This window comes from Triturus cristatus, chromosome 2_2, assembly GCF_964204655.1.
Source record: "Triturus cristatus chromosome 2_2, aTriCri1.1, whole genome shotgun sequence".
NCBI classification, from domain to species: domain Eukaryota; kingdom Metazoa; phylum Chordata; class Amphibia; order Caudata; family Salamandridae; genus Triturus; species Triturus cristatus.
The window spans coordinates 1,198,476,298-1,198,502,855 of record NC_140582.1 but is presented as its reverse complement, the minus strand read 5'-3'; the positions used below and the strand labels follow the sequence as shown (position 1 = coordinate 1,198,502,855).

Here is a 26,558-nt window from a genome sequence, read left to right as displayed (position 1 = left end):
AACCCACGGCTGCGAGCTTCCATTTATTTCAACTAAATAGGCGTCTTACAAGTAATACGCAACCATTAGACACGAGAGGCTTCTACCAACACAAAAGAGTTATAGGAGTCCGGAATGGGTAACTAGTCACGGTTAAGATAATATAGACAAACTTAGAATAAGAGAATGCCTTTGATGTGCACGAATTACGATATCTTGCAAATATCAATAAAAATAGTCCATAATATATGACGTGGACTTTTAAGAGAGTCAGACACATCTACTAAGAAAACTGACTTGGACACAAATAATATCACGATGTCTTGCGAACTTAGACAGACAAATACAAGAACTTAACAACATCTGTTTGAAACCATAATAAATTTTATTTTTTAGCTTTATCTTTATGACGACATCCGCTTCTTTACAAAAAAAGTCCGTCGTTGCCATCATTTCACGACGTTAAAACGCCTGACTAGGTAAATTTATGAGATCTTATAACAGGATTTTAGTAGATTTGACCCAGAAATTTTCAAAAAAATTGATATGTATACATTATTTGTCTCTTCGTTTCAGTATATCTAGAATTTTATCTGTTACCGAACAACATAAAAAAAGAAGAGATTATCGTACTCAGAGAACAAACCACTGTAAGTAGTAAAAAGAAGAGTTAACTTTTCCAAACTAAAGGTAGAGATTTGTACCTGACTTAAACAAATATCATTGCCTTCTAGTACCTAGAACCAACCACTAACGAAGTAAAGTAAGCATAGCTACTAGAGTGTGAGAAACGTATCTAGATCACAAACAACGTAAGCATGCATCGTTTTTGAAAAAATCACTTAAAAAGAGGATGGCTAATAAATGGCCTAGATAAAATAGCAATAAGGAGTTCAACAATACGATTATTAATGCAATTTCTCCCGCTTAATTCTCCTGTCGGTGAGAAGAATGAAAAACACAAATTGTAAAAAGTATATCTATTATGTCACAGAGGTGTCGGTGAAGGTCTTATAATAAATTGACTTGTGAAGTATCAAATATTGGAGTGTAATTATTACATTATGTTATAGGTTAACGTGTGGCTCCTCCTGATGAAGACGCAGCTTGCGTCGAAACGCGCGTCGAGAAAGAATCTACTCGTCAGCCACTAAATAATGTGTATTTTGTAATCATTACGTGATGAGATAAAAAGTGTAACATTTCAGATTTTTTAACAATTGTATTTTATTTTGTATGATGAATTGTTTTTAATATGTCATTAAATGAATGTTTTTAAATATAGTAAGTGTTAGTTGACTTTATACGAATTGCACTCCAATATCTCAAAGAAACTAAATGCACTAATTGGGCATATATTTACCAACAGACTACAGACAGTTTAACATTATTTGCCTAGGGATTTATACCTCACTTGATAGTACCCTGCCCTAGGAATTACATAACTATTGTACAGGGGGCCCTTGTTTATTTTTTTGATTATTACCCACAGCCTGTCTGTTTGGGGCTTCAATTTTTCTTATTAGCTGTCCAAATATCAGTTGTTGACCTTGAAAAATGTACACCAAAACCTAGTGACATATACCTTGTGTGTATTAAGAATATTGTGTAATTATCAGTCGCTTTGAACAATTATCTGTGATTTCTATCAATTCTATCCATTTTTAACATTTTCCACTGTTGATTCTATAAGTATTTTATACTTCACCAGATTGTCAAAGGAATTCGTTAGGTTTTGTCTATATTCTGACGTAAGGCCCACCTCTATAATTCTTTTTATCATCTTTCCAATATGGAACAATTGAAAACATTTGGCTTCACGGATGAAGACTTTGCTACTTTAGTAGGAACTAGCAATTCTTTTAGTAATATTTCCAACACCAATATTCGTAATAATGAAGATATTAACCAATTAATAGATCTAAAGAAAAAAGTGAAACGTATGGAAGCTCATGGAGCATTTATGCTCGAATATCTTAAAGTTGGAATAATACCACAGGGATTACGTATTCGTAATATTCCGGGGCTCTTTGTCGAATATAGACAATTCCTAGAGAAATGGAGCATGATTGCCAACAGGTGCTCCAGAGATTTCATGATTTTAATCATAGAAACTGCGAAAGAACTAGTTAACAAATTGAAATTAGAAATAACAGAACTAGAAGAAAAAATTAGGAAATCCAATGAGTTTGAGGAAGCAAAAAAGAAACTAGAGAACTCTGAGAGAGAACTTTCATCCTTCTCTGATTATTTAACAAAACGTAAAACAGAGAAGTTAAGTAAAGACAAACGGTATCACTCCCTAGAAAGAACGTACCCCTATCTAGGAGAGAATTTTTACAAACAAAATCAATATGTTAATGATAACATCCCTAGACAACAGAAAGTTAAAACTTTCTCAGATACTACAGACTCGGAGGGTGAAGATAACTCTAATTATTACGAACCCCAAAATTTGCAAAGACCATACCAACCTAACCAACAAGGACGTCGTCCTTTTTTGGCCCAGCGCGGGGGACGACGAGGGAGACAGAGAGTGAGCTTTCAATTACCAGCAAGGGAGGAATATCAGAATCACCAGTACCAACCAGAAACATCCCATGTCTTAGAGACACGCAAGAGACAGTATTGGAGATAAGGAAGGAAATACCAATCTTCAATCTTTCCACAGAATCACTTAATATAAGCAGCCTATCTTTACTATCCAAAGGTTTATCTTATGTCCCCCACACAGTGACTAATAAATTTGAATTACACAGAGATATCATCTCATTTTTTCGTAAGATTAGACTTAAAAAATTCTTTGGAGATAATGATAATGATAATTGTATAGAAACTTATGATCACAATGAATTACATGTGAAATCCAATTTCACACCTTCACTTGAACAAATTGGTCCAGAAGTAGGCGTGTTTGAACACACGGTGTTAAAACGTCTGAATCAAATATGTAAGTTCATCCCCAAACCTATATACAACTTGAATAGAGAAGAATATCTCACTCTGAAAGAGTTACGAGATAACTCTACATTGACCATAAAAAACTGTGATAAAGGTGGGGGTATTGCAGTGATTGACACTGTAGTATATGAACAGAAAATGACCACCATGCTTAATGATCAGAGATTTTACTCCAAAATTAAATCCAATCCTACTAAAAAAATCATTAACAAAATTAAAAATGACAGATAATGCCTATAACAAAGGAGAAATTAGCAATAAGGAACATGAATATCTTAACAGTTCCAATGAGAAAATGCCATGTATATATGGAATCCCTAAAGTACATAAAAATGAATTAGACCCTCCTTATCGTCCTATAGTCTCCACTATCGGTTCAGTTACGGAACCCTTGTCGAAATATGTCGATTGTAAACTGAGACCTCATATTCCCAAGATACAATCTTACATTAAAGATACTGGAGATATAATCAACAAAGTAGAAGGTCTTGAATTTAACCCAAATAGGAGTACATTAGTAACCCTTGACATAGAATCATTATACTCTAATATTCCACAAAAGGAAGCTCTAGATGCCGTCAAGTGGTTTATAAATCAATATGAAATCCAAGGCCCTATAAAATTCATACTTGACTGTCTTGATATCGTTTTAAACGAAAACAACTTTGAATTTGGAAATAGCCTTTATAAACAAACAAAAGGCGTAAGTATGGGAGCCTCGGTAGCGCCTTCTGTAGCCAACATCTACATGGCTTTGTTTGAAACTAAGAATATATTTAATGAAATTGCCCCCTACTTTGAGTCGATCACTCATTGGTCTAGATATATAGACGACATCTTTTTTATATGGACCGATGATGACCATGAACTAGACGATTTTTTGACATGGTTAAACCTCACTGATCCAAATCTTAAATTCACGGCACATTCAAGTACACAAAAAGTAGAATTTCTGGACATTTTCATAAAACATAATAATGGCACCTTAGAAGTAGACCTATTTGTCAAACCTACTTCGAGAAATACACTTCTCCACTTTGACAGCTACCATCCAAGAACACAAAAACAAAGTATACCATTCTCTCAGTTTTTAAGAGTTAGACGGAACTGCACAAGACTAATAGACTTTGACAATCAGGCTGTCTCAATGAAACAAAAATTTATAGCTAGAGGATACCCACACCGATTGGTGAGGGAATCATATAAAAGAGCCAGATATTACGACAGAGATCACCTTTTAAAAGGAACCTCTAAAAAAAGAACTACACAACTTGTATGTGTCACTAAACATTCGACACTTAATGCTAAGGTAAAACAAATCATAAATTCCAACTGGCATATCTTAAATAGCGACCCTGCACAAGAGTACACCATACCGAAACCCTTATTTGCTTATAAACGCAATAAGAATATTAAAGATATGGTAGTACATTCAAGATTTTCGAAAGTTAACACTTTCACACAGAAAACAATTGATGGAGATTACCCTGTGAAGGGAACCCACAAATGTCTTTCTTGCAAATCTTGTGACTCTGTCTTTGAGGGAGAAAGTCTGATTTTCAACAATTATACGATTCGTGCATCAGGAATGTGGAATTGTAAGACACAAAATGTGGTTTACCTTATCATATGCCCGTGTAAACTAGGTTATGTAGGAGAGACTTCTAGAGCAATCCAAACAAGACTCACTGAACATCGTTCAGCCATTAGAAATGCTAAACTCTCTGCCCCTCTAGTAAAACACTACATTGACTCACAGCATAAACCTGAACAAATGCAATGGAGAATACTAGAAAAAATCAAATGTGCAACAGAAAATGAAAGTAACAGAATTAGAAAGTTGAGAGAAGTCTATTGGATTTTTTCTCTGAACACAGCAATAAATGGGCTTAATAACGAGCTACCTTGGGAAAATGCAATCTAACTAAATAGATAGTATAGAATTAATAAATTCAAAATAATAGAACTTCCTGAATTACTAATAAATATACCGGTAAAGGCAAATAGTTACCTTTTTAAAGTGATTATGTTTCCTTTACACTATATATAAATTGTCAATAAAGTTTGTTCATTGGAAAAAAGAAAAAAACAAGGTAAGACTCTTGCCCTATTATAGCTCCTGTTGGCGAACGTGGGACGAGAATATAACGAACCTATACCTAGGTAACCAATTAGAAATTAATTCCCCAACCTTATTTCGCCCTATCACCCTTGATACCCTATGAAATCACTCGACATAGATTACAGTGGCAATTTCCACCCATCCACGAGGCTAATAGATACAAGTCTGTTAAAGAGAATGTGATAGGATCCGAGTAACCAATAGGAAAACAGCGTCTAGCTTGTTACCCAACCGGAACTCCAGATAGAGATTAAGGCCTTTCGACATAATTATTAACCAATGAAATGTCAGATCACTCGCGCTAAAATGCGTTTAAATAACACAGAGGAAAAGGAGAGTTTAGAACACAACAGACCGAGTAGGACGCAGAGACGCCGCCGGTTCCTAGACTGTTAAAACCATTTTAAGGTAAGAAACCCACGGCTGCGAGCTTCCATTTATTTCAACTAAATAGGCGTCTTACAAGTAATACGCAACCATTAGACACGAGAGGCTTCTACCAACACAAAAGAGTTATAGGAGTCCGGAATGGGTAACTAGTCACGGTTAAGATAATATAGACAAACTTAGAATAAGAGAATGCCTTTGATGTGCACGAATTACGATATCTTGCAAATATCAATAAAAATAGTCCATAATATATGACGTGGACTTTTAAGAGAGTCAGACACATCTACTAAGAAAACTGACTTGGACACAAATAATATCACGATGTCTTGCGAACTTAGACAGACAAATACAAGAACTTAACAACATCTGTTTGAAACCATAATAAATTTTATTTTTTAGCTTTATCTTTATGACGACATCCGCTTCTTTACAAAAAAAGTCCGTCGTTGCCATCATTTCACGACGTTAAAACGCCTGACTAGGTAAATTTATGAGATCTTATAACAGGATTTTAGTAGATTTGACCCAGAAATTTTCAAAAAAATTGATATGTATACATTATTTGTCTCTTCGTTTCAGTATATCTAGAATTTTATCTGTTACCGAACAACATAAAAAAAGAAGAGATTATCGTACTCAGAGAACAAACCACTGTAAGTAGTAAAAAGAAGAGTTAACTTTTCCAAACTAAAGGTAGAGATTTGTACCTGACTTAAACAAATATCATTGCCTTCTAGTACCTAGAACCAACCACTAACGAAGTAAAGGAAGCATAGCTACTAGAGTGTGAGAAACGTATCTAGATCACAAACAACGTAAGCATGCATCGTTTTTGAAAAAATCACTTAAAAAGAGGATGGCTAATAAATGGCCTAGATAAAATAGCAATAAGGAGTTCAACAATACGATTATTAATGCAATTTCTCCCGCTTAATTCTCCTGTCGGTGAGAAGAATGAAAAACACAAATTGTAAAAAGTATATCTATTATGTCACAGAGGTGTCGGTGAAGGTCTTATAATAAATTGACTTGTGAAGTATCAAATATTGGAGTGTAATTATTACATTATGTTATAGGTTAACGTGTGGCTCCTCCTGATGAAGACGCAGCTTGCGTCGAAACGCGCGTCGAGAAAGAATCTACTCGTCAGCCACTAAATAATGTGTATTTTGTAATCATTACGTGATGAGATAAAAAGTGTAACATTTCAGATTTTTTAACAATTGTATTTTATTTTGTATGATGAATTGTTTTTAATATGTCATTAAATGAATGTTTTTAAATATAGTAAGTGTTAGTTGACTTTATACGAATTGCACTCCAATATCTCAAAGAAACTAAATGCACTAATTGGGCATATATTTACCAACAGACTACAGACAGTTTAACATTATTTGCCTAGGGATTTATACCTCACTCGCCAGGCAGGATGCCATGCTCTCTGCCAGGGGCCGTGTCTCGCCAGGCAGGATGCCATGCTCTCTGCCAGGGGCCGTGTCTCGCCAGGCAGGATGCCATGCTCTCTGCCAGGGGCCGTGTCTCGCCAGGCAGGATGCCATGCTCTCTGCCAGGGGCCGTGTCTCGCCAGTCAGGATGCCATGCTCTCTGCCAGGGGCCGTGTCTTGCCAGACAGGGTGCCATGCGCTGCAGCCAGGGGCGTCTCTCGCCAGGCAGGACGCCATGCTCTCTGCCAGGGGCCATGTCTCGCCAGGCAGGATGCCATGCTCTCTGCCAGGGGCGTCTCTCGCCAGGCAGGACGCCATGCTCTCTGCCAGGGGCAGTGTCTCGCGTCTCGCCCGGCAGGATGCCATGCTCTCTGCCAGGGGCCGTGGCTCGCCAGGCAGGATGCCATGCTCTATACCACGTCCACGCTAACCACGTGTGCACGGACTCAAAGTCGAGGCTGCTTCTCGGTCGGCCTTAACCTGGTCACGCTGTGCGCCCACCAGGGACTGGCTGAGCCGAGCTGATTGGAGACTGTTTCCGAGTCAATGCGCTATAAACCAAGTCACTCTGCACAGCAGATCATCAAACGCGGTCAGAAGGTATCTGCTGTCTTGGTCGGCGGCATACACTCTGCTGTCTGCTCTAAAGGTCCCAGTAACAGAGGGTGGTTGTACGTGACCAGGGCCCGGCTTTAGGGCAGTGCGGCTGGTGCGGCAGCACCGGGCGCTGAACTGTGGAGGGGGGCGCTGTGACCTCAGGGGGGTGCTTTGTTTAGCAGTATCTTATGATAGGAGAGATGATGGGCACTTTTGCAGGTGATAGGGAGAGAAACTGAGGAGGCGGTCATGGGATGTGGGGGCACCAAAAGTGATTGTCGCACTGGGCGCCACCAGCGCTAAAGCCAGCCCTGTACGTGACAGAACGCACGTCACTCAGGGTTCAGGCGGGCGTCTGCGAAGAACTGGACTCCCCTCAATGGTTCCCTCAGAAGATGGCGGCGCCGTAAACGTGCAGAGCCCATACGGTCCTCGATAGAAAAAACTCTGCAACCCTCTCAGGTAAGCACAGTAGGGCCAGGTTCACTCTCCATGGTCAGGAAAGCAGCCAAGGGGAGCTCCGGGTAAAGGTAACTCTGCCTTTCACCCACACTCTCCTGGTGCAATCTGACCACAGACCTCATCAATCGCTACCGCAGAAAATATGGGGGTCTCTACCGAGGTTCCAAATCGCAAACGGGAGGCGAATCAGGCAGAAAGGAAAAGCAAGAGAAGTCCGGAATCAATATACATGCTTATATGAAGAAACAATCCAGGTAGACCAAAGCGGGACTACTCCGCACAAATCCCTCCGATCCTGATCTACCTAAAGAACTGCTTCAGCTATCTTACGAGGGGCATCTCCCTGGGGCCAGACACGCTACTCTCCAGCCTTACCTTCAGTTAAGTGTTATGTATCATGCTATTTGTTGTAAGTAGGCTAGGTAGGCAGCAGGACACGTCTTCAGGTTACAAGATAGATTTATTAAGATAGCACAGCAGAGCAATACACCTCGCCAGCTGACCAGACCATCAACTGCCAAGACTGGAACTTTCACATACCAGTTAGAACATTCATAGGTACTATGGGAGGTTGAGAAGGTAATAACACAGAGGAGGGACTACTGACACCAAGTAGCCATAATGAAGTAAGCACAAATATACAACACTATTTTTGTTCAAATTACAATCTCCCTGGAAAATATCCCTTTTCTAACCCCGACCCACCTCACGTTGCCCCACACTACAGCGATTTGAGCCGACTACGGAGTTGCTACTGCTGCCTACAGTGAAACCTGCCTGGTGGGTTGCCAAAATAACCTCATCCTAGCCAGAATTAGGAAACAGCCATGTCTCCTACACATCAACAGAAGTCTTCAGTTTTTCAACAGCTCTTTCAGTCCAGGTGTTTCCCAGAGGCAATGCAATATGGTGGAGGTTAAACCTTTGCGGAAAACCTTCCCTCCCTGATGACCCAGTGAAGGTTCTCCCCATTTCACTTATGACATACCGGCTCAACTTATTAGAAAACCTGGCCTCAAACCAATTCCAGAAATTTGTGGAAACTAACGATCTTCTTAACTTTTCGGTCAGGTTTTTGTCTGGTCTGCATCACTAAGGTGGTGGTACTCTTGCCTTAGAAGATCACCATAAGCTAGTTGATGGTGGTGGGGTCGGCCGCAGATTCTTGTCAACCTATCAGCACCATCAACCATAACATTCAGTTCCCAACTTTCACCAAGGCCAACATCACTGGCACATTCACCAAGGAGCTAATTTCATTTCAGACGGACAGAGTGCCAGCAGTCGCTCTCCACCCATTCGCTTCCAAAGTAGTGAGCTGTGATACCTCACAAAGCTCTACACTATCTCTACTATTACTAAATCTGGATTTGTGGCCACAGGCTTCATTACTTCATAGATAACGCCCAAATCATCTTTGGCCATCCTCACCAAGCAAAGGCAGAGAGAAAAGGAGGATTTGGTTGGCCAGGCGAACCGCTTACATATTACCCGATGGTGGAGGTCCACCAACCTTTACAAGCTTAAACCCTAAACACAGAACTCCTGCTCACATGGTCAGCAAATTGCAGATGGTGTGTTGCCTCATAGCATCAGTAATAGGTCCACCTCACTGGCCGGCCAAGTTACTTTGAATTTGGGAGTCAACACGGTCTTATTGTTATGTACTTTAGGCTTCCGGGCTCTGTTTTTGCAATGCTACTATTTTTGCTGTTCCTTTCCTTCTTATGCTTAGCTCCACTGGCCTCCGAGTCCAAGGTCTGCTTTGGCCAGCTGAATGTACTCAAAAGATAGTTCTTTTTTATTGACTCAGAGTTTCCTGTGATCAAGGCTCTGATTCTTCTGGATTGGAGTTTTGAAATTCTACATATCTGACATCACCAGTTAGCACTACTCACAGTTTTCAGCTGAGACGAAGCGCAGCAGCTCAGCTTCCCTACAAGTAAACTACAAAAGGCCATATTTCTCTATTGCCAAGATCCCGGCACTGAATAGCAGTTCCTTTGCTTTCTCGCCCTAAGTGTGCCAGGTATACCCAGATGTGGGTCCTGGGCTCACTGTGCCACTGGAATCAAGCTATCCTGGCTGAAGAGGGGTGAAACCCCGAAACCGGTCCCAGGATGCTTGTTTCCGGTCCAGGGAGGACCTGGCTTTGCAGTTCGGGCTGGACTGTTCCCATGAGGTACAGGGTCAAGACTGATTTGCATATGGCCAGGTCTAAACTGGGGTGGCATGGTGAGCAAAAGAATGACGGATTTAACTTACATCTTTTGACTGGGGGTGAATGTTTTGATTTGTTCTGCATTCCATCCATCAATTGTGTGTCTTTTGCTTAAAATTGTGCTGCACATTTAACACCCTGACTTTTTACCTTCAAAATCTAAATGGCCCCTTCCACAACGCTCTTTGTACTCTGCTAATTAATTTCTTCTGGTTGTCTCTAGTAAGTAACTTTATTCTAATAACTTGACGAAAACAGGCCATATAGCATACAAACATCGAGTAAATATTAAGTATTTGACAACATATCGTAATGATTTCATACACAATATTTTCAAAGAAGTCCCACTGCCAGGAGAGTTCACTCTTAAGTAAAAGTCCCAAGTGGTCAAGTGCTGGTGCATGACCGTGAGGCCGTCTAGTCGCTAGTGTGAGGTCAGGTTTCCGGGCTTGTTAAGTAGCCACAGCTAGAATGTGGAATGTCACAACTTTAAATATGCAGGTAGAATTCTATGTGCAGACGATCAGAAATCTCCTTAGGACAGGTCTCTTTAATCAATAAATTAACCATTGTTTGTTTGCTAATTCAACCTAGCTTCCAGTTAGCTTTTTGTTCAGATAGCACCATGAAGCTTTGTGTACGTGTGATTCACAACAGTATATTCTCAGTACTGATGCACTATAAGCTGGTTCTTTACTATAATTGCTGCCTAATCAAAGAGATTTAAAAAGAAAAATACATATTTACATTAATTCCCATCTAAAAGAAAGGATTGATAACTAAATAGGATTTAAAATCAAAACATTTTTGTTTTACCTTTTGCTAATAAAAACATAATGGGTTGAGTAAGATAAGACTCTTCAACTCCTATATTTGGGAATAAAACATCCTTCTTCAATTATACTCTAATCACCATTTCCACATATTAGCAATATTTAAAATCTGATTTCTCTAAGAGATAGGTTCACTTTCTATGGAACAACAGGATCGCAAGTAATTCGCTCTTAACCATCGTCTTTATTCAGTGGCCACAGGAGGACGAGAAGGAGCACTGGATTCCACAAAGCCGCACTCATTGCCGCAAGTAAACCAAATACAGACGGCTCCCGTCTGGCAACACTGAAAGAAAGAGTCTGGAGATATAGACTAGAGACACACTGACAACTGAGACGAGTAAAGGCAAAAGAAAACAAATATAAAAACAAGAAATGAAATAGAAGAAAGATATACCAACACACGCCTCACCATATTTGTATCTTGACAGTTCTTATAAATGCTTCCTCCAGTCTTTTAAACAAGAAGCTATCCTACAGACAACTGTTAATGAAACATCCAGCAAACAATGTCAGAAACAAAATGCAAAAAGGAATTTTCACTCACCAGTTTACTGACTTTGGGTGTTTCCTGTGGCTCTGTAAAGAAAAAAAATCATGAGTAATTGTCTAAACTGTACATATTGGTGGTATATTTAAGAGTAAATATCAATGGCTACTGATGAGACGCAGACCAGGACAACATAGATCTCAGTAGAGAAAAGTGATGGGCAGACGAGACAAAGTTGTCACTTGGGGAACACCTACAAGGATAAAGTCGTCCTATTTACAGTAAAGATCCAGATGTTACATAACTATAGAGGAGAATCTGTAATGCAAGCCAAGATTCTGGCAAACCTCAGTAGATCTCTCTTGGCCCGGGGCCTCGTGAATATATTCTATGAAACATGCAAGACAGATAGAATAGACAGGGGTCTTGTAGGATGTCAGAACTGCTGCATCAAAAGTACAGCCAGTATAGAGACATGCAAACAAACTAGAGCACTATCTCTGGTAGTTCTCGGCACACTAGCAGCCAGGACCCAATATATTGCAGACTCAAAAGTGTAAAAAACAGAAAAGAAACCAGACAACAGGCCATTTCCGTCATTGCACTGAGAATCTGGAACCACATCCCCAAATCTATCAGGATGATCCAAACACTGTTCAAATTTAGGCAAGTTGAAGACTCACTTTTTTAAATACCACTACATCACAATGCATCAACTGTCGCCAATTCAGCTTCCTCTTTAATTACTCCCCAACTTTAAGTTTAGCTTTGACCATGTACAACGCTCCGGTGCCTTTGGCTAGGTTCACACTATAGAAACACCATGTAAAGGTTGGGAATAAACCTTTGAGAGGTGTAGTGAAGATCGTTATCTACATATGTACAATGCTAAGTTAGCATAACCGCGTTAGATGTTAGAAAGCCATCTTGACGCTTCTGCTGCTTTTGCACACGACACTGTAGTCACATGTTATTAAATTGAGAAATGCTTACTCGACTTTGCTTCACATGAGAACTGTCTGTTGATAACATCCCAAACAGTGAGCAGCGACCTTGGTCTGTACACAGTGTAAAGAAACAGTCTCGGTCGCTAGACGGTGCATGTTGTTGAGTTCAGGTTGATCGGCCCACTAGTTTAGCCATAACATGCACGCAGCTGCAAATACCTGAAAGTCGAGTGCTTTTAATATTACAGGGTTACATGTTTTCGCCACATTCGGAAGAAGAACGTTCCTAGGTGCAGAGCATAGCTGGTCCTGTGATGTGAACTCTCTGAGCTGATCTTTACGGTATGGGGTTCCCCATTCAAGCCTAGAGACCTTTTATTAGTCTAATAATACTATTAGTGTGTTAGAGAAAGGAAGGTGGCTTAGAGCCACTGTCATTTTAGTATGATTACTCCTTTCATTTTCTATGGTATTGTAACTATGCTGATGGTTTTGATTTTAATCGTTTGTCTGCTTATGTTAGCCAAGCTGCTGCATCTTAGGACACGAGGTTTATAAAATAAAAACTCTTTAAACTTTTACCGTGTCTCTGTTTATTCTGTTGTGGACTGGTACGAGAATAATTACGAAAAGGTATTTCTGATTCCCACCACTCCTGAGAAATATACTAAGTCGCTTGTTCTGGGTTGTCTATACATTGGGACCGCCGAGCTAAACCTCGGATAACGAATGGGACACTGATGCTGGCAGGATAAGGGGTTCTGGGTTCTGAGGTGAGTTTTTGGTACACCGCAATTCACTGAGGGCCTGAGTTCCTGCGCATAGTTCTGCGCATAAGCAGAATCCCTGCAACATGGCGCACCGAACGTTTGGTCTATTGATTTGAGACGCCTTAGTAGTGCTTGTATTAGTCCACAACACCCTCACTCTGGTTTCCGGATAACGGGAGTGACGGTTTAACCTACCTGTGTTTTGACTAAATAGGTTCTTTCAAGCTTGATCATTAAAAAGGTTATTTAATCTGAACCCTAGTGCTACTGATATACTGTAGATTTACTGTTAGTGTCCTAATGGCGGTCGATATTCCGGCTCATAGCCGGGCACCCCTGAAACGTCATCTGGCGCAGTATGGGGTGCCGGACGATGGTATTGCTGTGATTTTTGTGGTAAGTGCCGATGCGTTGTTTCCGTTTGAGTTGTTCTACTCTTGGGTTACTTTGCCACGCAGCTACCAGCCAACTATACGCCATATAGGACTCAGGAAATTCCTATTTCTGCCTGGCAGCATAGCATTTGGTTTAATGGCGCCCTTCCCCATGCGGTTATACCGGCGAGAATGGGACCTTTGTCGATTGCAGGGGCCACATGGCCGGTACAGGCCGGATATACGCCTCATCCCCGCTATCTACAGGTGATGGTGGCTGAGCTGCGTGTACTTCACACTGCCCTCATTACAGTACATAGGGCTTTAGTGCAGTACGTGTCACGCAACGTGCAGGTGGTCGCTACTGCTGTTGCCGGACAACCGACGGACCACCATGCGGTGGTTATTAGTCCTGTTAAGGTTAATTCGGTTGTGGGCAAGCGACCCCAAAATAGGGATGATTTCCCTTATTGGCTTGCTGTGAAATTTGACCAATTGGAAGCGGTTTATCCGCACACAACTCCTGTGGAAAAACACAGGATCCTTACCATTACTTTGCCGAAAGACTTAGTCCCAGATATGGCCGATTGTGAGAACTGGGGTAAGGTCTTTGCTGCGACGTACTCGAAGTGCTTTGGCACTCCGTCTCTGTCGGTTCTGCCCTCCGTTATTAAACGTGTTCAGGAAAATCACGGTGCGGAGGCTGCCGTGGAATTGGGAATGCGGCTTGTCGTGTGTTCGATGTGGTTGGTACCATGATACTGGGCAACCTCAAAGGAGATGCTATGCAATTCCAAGTGCTTAATAAATTAGACGCGGTGAACGAAGACGACAAGCCGAGGGAATTCGCGAAAATTATCGCGAACGCCTATAAACAAGTTGGTTGTAGCGCTTTAGGTGTTAAACCAACTGTGAAGAATCCTGATTTAATACAGCAGACAAAGGCAAACTCGTCTGGTAAGGACGAACGCCCTAATTTTCCAAAACAAAGTTGGAGGGCGAAAAAAACAGGAGAAGCAGCAACAGAAACAGGGGTCTCGTCCTGCCTCTCCAGTACAGTCAGGTAGTGAACGCACTTATGATCTGCGTGATCGTGCTACTATTAAGTCACCTGATCGATTTCAGGTTTCTGAACAACGTTCTCCTCGTTCTTCACAGGAAACATCGGCTTCACAGTCTGGTGGCGGAGGCGCTGGAAAAAGTCGGGGTGCCCCGCAAGCACGTGAGCAGTCCCGACAGACTGACGGCAAAGGCAAGCAAGAGGACTCTGCACGCAACGACCCCCGTTTCACAGGAAGAAAGTTGCTGCACTGACAGCGAGGTATGCCTCAGATGGTACGGACGCAGCTTCAGAACCTGACATGGGCGCTAACGCTGCTAGACAGCGCGGCGGAAGTTACAGTAGTGCGACAAGCACTGCGTCCATATCTGGTGGCGACAGCAACTGATATATTTGTGAATATTGAAACTGCTGACATCTCCCCCTGATAGACTGTATAATATAGTCATTCAAATTGAAGGGGACATACAACGTACAATTCAAGGGGTTTTTTGGGATAATCTGACCACTACGTATGATACTCTGTTGGCGGAGGCAGATTGGCCCCCGGCTTTCGTTTTAGATGTTCCTAGAGGGGAGGAGGTAATCCTCCCATCCTTTGCGCACACAGTGCCTAAGGTCCTAGCTAAAAAGTACGCAGAGGAATGGGCTCAGGTGCAAGCGCCTGCGTTATATCGAAATCAGGTTGGCTGGGATAAACTGTCTCCCGGCCATGAGATTCCGTTGCGGACTACGCCCCAACCTCAACCCCAATACCTCATGCGTCGCGAAGCTAGACCTCACGTCGCGTCAATCCTTGAACAATTGGAATATCAAGGAGTAATCGAAACATGTGTGTCACCTGTGAATAATCCCTTGTTCACTGTGACGAAGCCTGACGGGTCGTACCGCCTAGTTTTGGATTACCGGCACCTAAACTCTCATTGCCGGACCTGTGCAGTACAGAACACCCACAGTTCGGCTCTCGTCGATAGTCTCGTGAGAAAAAGGTTTAAAACCACACTTGACATTTCCAATGGCTTTTACAGTCATAATCTGTCCTCTCTTAGTAGTGAGTGGACGGCGTTTGCCTCCGGTGGCAAACAAAAGCAATTCAAAAGATTGCCAATGGGCTATAAGAACAGCCCGGGAGTCTTTGCCGCTCGCGTGATCTCCCTCTTGGAGGGTATAGACCCCAATGCGTACTCGTATGTGGATGACATTTATCTCACAGATGACGAGTTGGACCCACATCTCCGTCGCGTTGATCGCATTATTGTTTTGTTTGCAGACTTCGGTTACAAATTAAACTTTGCGAAGTCACACATTGCGGAATATACAGTGTTGTTCTTGGGGTACGAACTCAACAATGAAGGTCGAGGATTGGCTCCGCACTTTCTTGAGAAGTGCGCATGCCTCCGTGCTCCTACTTCACTGAAGAAATTACAATCTTTGCTGGGTTTTTTGAATTTCCGTCGAACTTACATCCCGGATTATGCCCAGCGTATCAAGCCGCTTTACGCCTTGGTACAACCTACTTTTTCCAAATCTTGTTGGCTGCCAGAGCATTCAGCTATATTGCAGTTATTGCAAGCTGATCTTCTTGCTTCTAAGTACTTACTGACGCGTGATAACCACACTAACCTGGTCATAAGAATAGGCCCCGGCGCAGTTGGTTTCACATACTTAACGTTCAATGAGGGCGACACCGTCCCCATTGCTTACAAATCTCACTGGTACACTTCAGCTGAACTGCGTTTTTCCGCTGTCGAGAAAGTTCTGACTGCGGTGCAGATGGCGATTCTGAAAGAACGAGCACTGTCGCAAGGAAAACGCATGTTGGTGGTAACACCCTACCCTGCCCTTGAGGCGGTGACGAAAGCAAGTGCACCGAATTCTAAAGCTTTGCATCCAAGGTGGATACAATGGGCTACTTCCTTGACCTCGCCGGACGTCACTTATCTTTGACGCGGCACTTCAGACTCAGGAGTTTTTGCAGTATGAATTTGTTCATCTGGCTCCTCTGTCCTTGCGCCCGCTCGAGGATTACCATTGTGTCATATACACTGATGGTTCTGCGCAACCCGCAACTGGATCAAAGCACGCCTATTCAGCGGCTTGCGCTATTGTAGTCAGTACTTTCGTGAATGGTGAATTCCAGTCCGATGTCGTGCATACGCAGTCATTGGGTGATTGTACCACACAGTTGGCGGAGGTTCGTGCTCTGGTGCTAGCGCTAGAGTTTGCTAATCCCCGAGTCATTACCCTTATAGTGAGTGACTCCTTTTATTGTGTTCAATCTTACAACGACAATCTACATTTTTGGTCTCAGAATGACTACCATGATTCCAAAGGTAGCACGATTAAGCATAAACTGCTTTGGGTTCGAGTGGCAGATCTTAAAGAACGTGTGCCTCTCGTGAATGTAATTCACACTCTTGGTCACCAACGAGTTGGTGTCCATGCTGTCGGCAACAGCCTAGCTGACGAGGCAGCAAAAACAGCAGTGGCGACATACTTAGTAGCAGCAGTTACAAGATCCAAAAGTAAGATCGATGATGACATCTTGGCAGCTATTGCTGCTACAGAGCAGGGAACGAAGCCACCAAGAGGTTTCCCTGCTCGTTACCATTATCGCTTAAGTCCTGATAAAGTCCCATTAGTGAGGATTAATGACGTTGGTGACAGATTGATTCCCTACGCGGACTGCAGACCTTCTTTGATATTAGCGGCTCACGAGGGCATGGCGTCCGCGCATGCCTGCGTTGCAGCTACTGTATCTCTGTTACAACAACGTTACTGGTGGTGCGGTTTGTATAAACAAGCCAGAGCTTATGTTCTTAATTGTGACATTTGCCAGCAGATTAAACCTTCAACTGCGGCGCGCCCACCACAAACTCAGTTGTACATATCTAATAAACCAATGGGTTGTGTTTATTTAGATCATTGCGGTCCTTTTATCTCTGATACTGCGTACAAATACATCTTGGTTGCAGTTGATTCGTGCAAACGTTTTCTATGGGTGTGGCCACAAAGGAGTGCTGATTCTCGCACTGTCATAAAAGATTTGCGTGTCTTTGTTGGGAGTTTTGCATGTGGTACCTTTCATTCTGATCAGGGCCCGGCGTTCGCCTCTAAGGCGTACAAAGAGGCCATGAGAAATTTGGGGGTCCAAGTCAAATTTTCGTCTCCATACCGGCCTGAGGGTAACAGTGTAGTGGAGCGAATGAACCGTGACTTAAAGCAATCTTTGACAGCCAGAGTTTTGGGTACTGGCCGGAACTGGCTAGCCCACTTGTATGACGTGCGACGTGCACTTAATAATCTCCCTAGAAGGTCTCTGGGTGGGCGGACCACATACATGATGCTCTTTGGTGTACGAATGTTTGTCCCTGACCTTGATGGTCTAGACATGGCGGAGTCAGCCGCACCCTTTGACATAGATGAACACTGTGCTGTATTGCAGAATCTTCAAGAAGCCAGAAACAGTCTAGCGAAGGAACACGTACCCTCCTCATCTGAAGCTGAACTTCAGATTCCGGTAGTCGGCTGGCTACCTAGAGTTGGTGATCTGGTCCGTGAGAAGGTGGAGAACAAGAAGGAGTTCGGCCCCTCTTATCGTGCACCGGTTCTAGTGCTTGGAGTGCAGGGTACTAGAACAGTCATTTTACCTCCACTTCCTGGTTGAAAGGATAACAGGTACATTTCGATTGACAATGTCAAACTACAGCGAGCGGCCGATTCTTCTTAGTATGAATCCGGCGGTTTCCTGCCCTTCGAGCTTCTGACAGTGCCTGATGTTGCCATCGAGATGCATGCCGTTACTGGTCCCTTGTTGCCACAAACGCCTAGTGGTGTGCTTGAAGAAGTTGAGTATGCTTATCCTGCGGATGTTACCTTGCCTGTTTTACAATCCACCACAGTTGCCCTCTCACAAGACTCTTGATTCTCGTTCAATGACTTCAATTGCCCCGTCCAAAGTTTCAATTTTTGTGGCTTGGTTCAAGAGACATTTTTTAATACCCCCTTGGACTTACATTTGGCTGGTGCTCATATGTGTTTTTTTGTTTATGTCCATTGGCTTTGTGGTAGTGTTTTTTAGACTTTAAATGGACACTACCTGAATGAAAGGTCTACGATTCGACTAATTCATGGAACTTTGGCCCCCCACTCCTCATCACACATTATGAAGAGGGACCAGACTTTTGTGAACATTACTGCCTGGCCTGTACGTGATGGGATCGCTTGGGATGCCGTAAAATTTCAAATTCATGGCCCCACTGAAGTAATTAATATGCCAAATGTATTTCGTGTTTCTATGAGTGATGTCGTTAAGCAGAACATTCACTCAGATGACTGGGATGTTCAGGCCATAGAAGCACTGTTTTCTGATTTGAAATATTATGCTGCATTTGATGCGGAGGATTTGTATTTAGATACTGCTAAATATGATGAACAATTTTGTTATCAACATTATGGCACGCATTTCCTACACAAAGCAAATACGTTTAGAAACTTTGTAAATGATACGCAGTGGGAACACTGCCCGCCCCTAGGATGGGCAGCTCTGCCACGTTAGTGGAAAAGTTCACTTATTTTTCTGATTTTAGTGTGTCCAATCCGGCCTCCTTTAATTTTAAAGTTGCGCCTGAGTCTGCTTCTAAAGTTAGACTGACACGCACCAAATTGTTGTATTCCAAGTCCTTTATGGACGAGTTGGCAATTGGCGGGTATGATCTGTGGAAAGCCACAGTCGATCCTAAATCGGTTTGGGGCTCCAAACGATGGCAAGTACAGGGAACAGAAGCTTTGCATCGTGCCTGTCTTATCCCGAATCACATGTTATTTTTAAATTCATCCATTTTTCAGACAACCTGTTTTGGATTGGCTACTTCTAAAAGATTAAATTCGCCCTCCGTTCCGGGTCTGGGTGCTTATCCCAATTGGGGTAATCATACGGATCTATCACTTGCTATGTTGCAGACACAGGTTTCCAACACGTCCTTCAATATTTCTGAATTGAATCCGGAAGGGTGGTTGGTGTGGCAAACTAGTTCAGACTCCTGTCGACATCGGTTTCCTGATCTCAAGCAGGGGTATACACAGGTTAGTTTTGAATCTTCTCACACTGTAACTACCTACTCAGTAGGGAAGTTATGCCAGTCTTGGCTGCAACATTCCACTTTAGCGTCTGTTGAACTTTATTTAGCACGATTAAATGACAAAATAGATTTGAATGATTTTGTTAAGGGTCCTGCTGTTGGCAGGCCCAAACGATGGGTGTATGCTGTTTATAACGAAGTTTGGAAGTTATCACAAATTGAGGCTGCATCCAGATTACGTGCTATTGATCAAGCCAATATGGAAAAGGCGCTGGCTGTAATAGATAATAGTATTAACACCCTCTCTTCTAGAATTTATACCTTAGATAATATTGTATCATCTGTGGTAGACATTGTGCAGGATGATTTGTCTGTATTGTATCATGGTCAAAATCAGTTGCGTTCTATTATGCAGTTTGCATGGACGTTGCAAACTTTAAAGGCAGGGAAAGTCCCTTGGGATTACATGAATACTTCATCTTTGTTCCTTCCTTCTAATTTAACTGCGAAACAACAATTCATGTCCATGAAAGATGCTACATATTCATTGCTACACATTGAAAAGTTAGAACCTTTGCCTTTCTCTGTTGCTGAATTGAACTCTGCTGTGTGGCTTGTACATGGGTTGATCACGTTACCGTTCCCCCTGTTTAAGTTTAGTTTGTGCATGAAACATTATGCGCTAGGCAGATATGAACAACTTGGTACCGCCTTCCTGCATGAAGTTTGGTCACTCCCTTTCACATACGGATGAATGAGAGACGACAAGGAGGTTTACTTGAAAGGTGAAGAGTGCACTTCCACTCCGGATCACTCTGTTGTGTGTAGGCACATTCAATTGCATGGTGCATGTAATGTGCACGCCCCTAATTTAGCTTGCGTCCTGAAAGGGATTCCTGTGCCAGTTATAACGCAGTCTTTTACGCTGCTTGTTAACGGTAGTCATTTGCTATTAAATAATGAAGCTTGCTGTGGGATGTTAGTGGGAATTCCCTACATAGTGACTGTATCACAGAGAGTAGTTTACTGTAATAACGTCCTTTTCCCACCCCCGCATGGCCGGCTTGATGTATCCATCTGGCCTTCCATTCCAACCTTGAAAGCAGAGTTCAACAAGATGAGCAGAATAAGGGCTCTATTGTCTTAAAAAGAGGTCGCGTTGACTTCATCCCGGGAAACATTTGTCCTTCACGTAGCAAACACCCGCACTGAGGTGCAAGCGCTTTTGAACACTGATCTCCCACTTCATTTTGGGACGCTGATTCAGACGATCTTTAATGCCTCGTCAACAAGTGGCATGGCTCATTTTTTTAAGCTTGTAGGCCCTTTTTCATTCTATTTTTTCCAGCGTCTTCGGAGGTCTCCCTTTACTTCTCGCCCTCATAGCTGGAATACTGTTGTTGATCTGTGCCCTGCGCTATGGATGCACAACTTGCGTCACACGACAACATGTCCCGGCTGCTCCATCTTCGTAACCGGATGCTTGAATACTATGGCACTTTACCACTGGCAACTCTGAGCATTGCCTATGGATTGTCCTTCCGGTTTCCCTACTTTACTTGTGTGCAGCCCGTCTTTCATTGCCTAGATTGTCCGTTCCAATGGGCTCTGGATCTGTGTCTGTCGAACTCTGTGTCTCCTGTCCCATATTATGATCGGCTAATGAGCCCCTTAGTGGCTCATGAGTTGGACTGTTCTGGCGTCGGGATTATGGCCTGTGGAGCAGCACATGGAGTCCTTGGGAATTGGGACATCGGAACGGCTGCGATTGACTTCTTAGCAAGAAGTTATCTTGAAGAACACGCCAGTTGTCCTCGTCTGGTGCTGGAGGCTCCGGTGGTTGAGGAGCATGTATGTTCCTTCCCTGTGCTGAACTGGATGGCAAATAATTTTGCGGAACGTTCCAATGATTTCCTCTTGGAAGCTGTTGCAACTTATTGTGCTTATACATTGATGGATTGACTTTTGCACTTTCACTTAGTCCTACGTCCTTCAATGATGTTTTTTTTTATCCTTAACATGGTTTTTTTTCACTCCTTTCAAAATGTTTTCTTTATTTTTTTCTTCTAACTTTTTCACTTACCTTATATGGACTTATAGTTCATGCCCTTGGTTCCGTTCTGTCGAACTTGAACTCTGCGTTCTTGCAAGTGCGCCCCTACTGGTTAGTGGTCCGATCAAGGGGGGGGGGGTGTAGTGAAGATCGTTATCTACATATGTACAACGCTAAGTTAGCATAACCGCGTTAGATGTTAGAAAGCCATCTTGCCGCTTCTGCTGCTTTTGCACACGACACTGTAGTCACATGTTATTAAATTGAGAAATGCTTACTCGACTTTGCTTCACATGAGAACTGTCTGTTGATAACATCCCAAACAGTGAGCAGCGACCTTGGTCTGTACACAGTGTAAAGAAACAGTCTGGGTCGCTAGACTGTGCATGTTGTTGAGTTCAGGTTGATCGGCCCACTAGTTTAGCCATAACAAGCACGCAGCTGCAAATACCTGAAAGTCGAGTGCTTTTAATATTACAGTGTTACATGTTTTCGCCACATTCGGAAGAAGAACGTTCCTAGGAGCCGAGCATAGCTGATCCTGTGATGTGAACTCTGAGCTGATCTTTACGGTATGGGGTTCCCCATTCAAGCCTAGAGACCTTTTATTAGTCTAATAATACTATTAGTGTGTTAGAGAAAGGAATGTGGCTTAGAGCCACTGTCATTTTAGTATGATTACTCCTTTCATTTTCTATGGTAATGTAACTATGCTGATGGTTTAGATTTTAATCGTTGGTCTGCTTATGTTAGCCAAACTGCTGCATCTTAGGACACGAGGTTTATAAAATAAACTCTTTAAACTTTTACCGTGTCTCTGTTTATTCTGTTGTGGACTGGTACGAGAATAATTACGAAAAGGTATTTCTGATTCCCACCATTCCTGAGAAATATACTAAGTCGCTTGTTCTGGGTTGTCTATACATTAGGACCGCCGAGCTAAACCTCGGATAACGAATGGGACACTGATGCTGGCCGGATAAGGGGTTCTGGGTTCTGAGGTGAGTTTTTGGTACACCACAATTCACTGAGGGCCTGGGATCCTGCGCATAGTTCTGCGCATAAGCAGAATCCCTGCAACAGAGGGAGTAATAAACTTTACTGCTCTAAATGTCTCCCAGTGGCTCCCCAGTATGGGGTGGAGAAAAGACAAAACTTCTACAGCTGCAAGAAAACAATTATTTACGTAGGCTATTGGCAGAGCCTAAATCAACGCCAACATTTATCGCACATAAAGAGCTGCGATTAGAGTTTATGGAGGATACCATTCACCTTAATACACTGACAAAATGGTACAGTAATTGGTCAAAATAGGGTGTTAAGTTCGCAAGGGATATTGTCAAGGATTGCTTGGAATTGTACAATTTTGGATATATACCCTGACTTCAGTATATAAGAAATATGTTAATAATATTGATTCGGCATATAGCCATAAAAAGATAGATGTCACACTACAGCATACAGTTAAAATACGAATTTTAGAAACAGTGTTACAGTAGAAGCTGTATAAAACTCAATAAAATCCTAATAAAATATGCAAAGGAAGCTGTGCCACTCTATAACAAGCATTGGCATAGCCAATAGGTCTCGCCTTTGGGACCTTATAAGTGTTTAGCCATGCAACAGTTGCATAACTAAACACTTATAAGGTCCCAAAAGCGAGACCTATTGGCTATGCCAAGCGGCCCTGCGGCCGCGAAAGTGAAAGTAATCGCGGTAGACCGCGGCGCGCGCGCCCGCGCACATGCACTGTAGCTCTAGGCTGGCCTGGTAGCACTTTTTGGAGCCCTCTCAATAAGTCTCGCCAGACCAGCGCATGCGCTGGGTCAGGCGAGACCTAAAAAGCTCTAAATGAATCGCCGAATGGAGAAAAGGGTCACCTGTACGTTACATATACATTCCTACACACATATGGGCTTCCAAAGATCAGAAATGTTCTGTTATTAGAGCTGGGTATAAAGTTTAGCCCAGTAGAATGTCACAGTATTCGGCAATTCAGTAAAAGAGAAATTAAATTAATTTTGTTGGAAAAAGGGCAGCCTTTGGGGAACAAGAAGAAAGAAAGGAAGCTACACTGGCTAGATACTGTGTGGATATAAATCAAGAGGGTTAGTTGATCGAGGTGAAGAATACTTCCAACAGATTCTTGTTGACGAGAGTTTGTCTAGAGATGATCCACCACTTAATGGCTTTTCCCAAGTCACATGAATGGCACAAAAACGTACCTAGGTGCCCGTGTAATGGACAGGCAGGACAGACTACACATTCTTTATTGTTTTGCAAATTTTATAAGGATGTCAGGTCATTGACATTGTGCCCCCCTCTTTTTATCTCAAGGTATTATTCATTATGAGGTGGCACTTAGCTTTTTGGAAACCCTCTCAAAGCTGCACTAATGTTGTGTTATTCTTGATTACATCAAAAAGGCCCTCTTCAGACGACACTATATCCTATTTGGATGATTTGCACTTTGAGGATATTCACTAAGATCGGAGTTTTTTACACTGCGTTTTAATAACCAAAAAGGTACAGGCCGAAATCAATGGGATCCCTGGACATTTTTTGTATATTTTAATAAAAGGGAGAAGGACATATAAGTTTAATTATCCTAAATTGTTTCTTTGCTAATCTACAAACTTTGATAGTGAATGTGTAAATAAGTATGTTTTTAGATAAATATGATTTTTTTATTGAATATTTTAGATTTATGAAATTATGATTCATTTTGATGGATTTTTATGGACTTGCTTCTAACTAGGAATAAATAATTGAATAGGAATAATATATATATATATATATATATATATATATATATATATATATATATATATATATATATATATATATATATATATATATATATATATATATATATCCATATATACATATATATACATACACACACACACACACATACAGCAGCCAGGGAGGTGGAGTTGTCGTTTATGACTTCAAATGAAGATTCCTACAACGCAGAATCAGAAGTAGAAGTAAGTAATGATTACTTCTGCTTCACAGGATCTTCACTGATACTCAAAAACTTTCAAACACAACAGCAAGCAGGGATCAAACCTCTCCAGAGCTGGTAGGCAGAAGAAACAGGAGTTGCATACAAAATGGGTAACTAGAAGAAATATTGTGAAAGGAGGTTAGAGTAACTAAAGATTTGGTGGTGGAAGCCTTAACTCTAGTGTAATGGGCTTTTAGTTTTCCTGGCATATGTTCACCAGCTATATGGAAATGCAGGCCACAAATCCAACAGGGAATGGATTATTTGGACGTGGCCAGTCCTTCACAAACATGCCCATAAATAGCTGGTTGGAACCGTGAAGAGTCTTGGTTTTGTCGAGCTAAAAAATCTCAGGACCTTTCCAACAGCCAACAAATGATAGGATCGTTCCACTGAAGTGGATGGGTTGCGAAATAAAACAGGCAATGTAATGGGTTACTTATTATGGAATTGAGAGACCACTTTAGGGAGAGAAAGGTATTGAGGGGGGGTGTTCTCTCCACCGCTTATGCCCCCCACCCCCTGGTTGCATTACTGTGTAAGGTTCAACAGCTAAAAGGATTTGAATCTCATGGTCACTAGTAGCTGATGTTATTGCTTTTTGGATGGCCAACAGGATGGTGCAATAAAGTCTTGTGAACAGTGGCAAAGGTAGGGCCCATTAATTTGGATAAGAACACATTAAGTTCCGATGGAGTGGATGGCATACTGACCGGCCTTTAAAGAAGCCCTTCATAACACAGATTTTCAAGGACGACATCTGGTTTGAAGTTTTCTTGTGCTATGTAATTACAGCAAGGTGGACTTTGATAGTAGAAAATTGTAATTTGGATTGAGCCAAATATATGAAGTTATGGAATGATGACATTCTCATAGAAAGTTGTTGGGTTATCTACATTGTTATGGCATCATGTGCAGAGTCTTTTCCATTTAAAAAACTATGCTGCTTCTGTTTTGCCACTCACATAAACATTACGCCTGTGGAACGCACATCAAATCTTGGGTTGCTCTTAAAGATTCAGAAAAGTCCACCATCTAATGTACCATAGAACTCTATGTCAGGACCGAAGGAGAGGATTAGGCTGTTTTATTCTTTTATTTTTTGCACAAACAGTCATTAAACATCATTTATGTGTACAAAACTACATTGGGAGAGAAACTGAAAAAACAGTTGATCCAATCAGTTCAGCATATCCCGGAAGAACCCTCTATGGACGCTCTAGCCCCCATTCTTCGTTGCTCCAGCAGCCTCAGTAAAGTGCTTTTGCTCGGTCTGCACTAATTGCTTGTTTTGTGCTATTTATAATGTTAATATGCTGTGTTTACATGATGTTTTCCCCCTAAGATTGTGGCGATTGTCGCGCTGCTTAATTATTGTTCTCCCAACGCGGCCGCAGGAACTTTCTAACTCCTACGTGGCCACTACTTCAGCTTAGTCTCTGTTGCACTGTGCGGTCAGCCGGCTGCTAGTGGGCCCGCACATACTTGAACCTGCGCTCAGCGCGCTCTACCCCCCCGGTAACCGGAGCGCTCCGTTTACCTGCCTGTTCAAACGAGGTGAAGCGCGACCAGCCGCTTCAGGTATACGGGAGCAGTATAGAAGTTTGGTCTTTCCATTTTTTGCCCGTTTTTTAGATCTCGCCTAGATGACCCTTAGAAATCGGTCAGCTATTTTCAAGCACTCGTGCTTGTGCTGGCATCCACCTTGCGGGAGCGAGCAGCGGCGCGTGTGCTAATAGAAAACAGATGGCCCGCACGCCCAT

At 42.2% G+C, this 26,558-nt stretch overlaps 1 protein-coding gene across 11 annotated transcripts in view; it reads right to left on the bottom strand.

Annotated features, from left to right (window-relative positions):
• The window catches only part of DCTN1 (dynactin subunit 1), a 733,647-nt gene that overhangs the window by 378,898 nt on the left and 328,191 nt on the right, over positions 1 to 26,558 (bottom strand). For all 11 annotated transcript variants that reach the window (XM_085642808.1, XM_085642810.1, XM_085642809.1 and 8 more), the window contains exon 4: positions 11,558 to 11,589. In XM_085642808.1, coding sequence (XP_085498934.1) covers positions 11,558 to 11,589 — 32 coding nt within the window. The remainder of the gene's footprint in view (positions 1 to 11,557; positions 11,590 to 26,558) is intronic.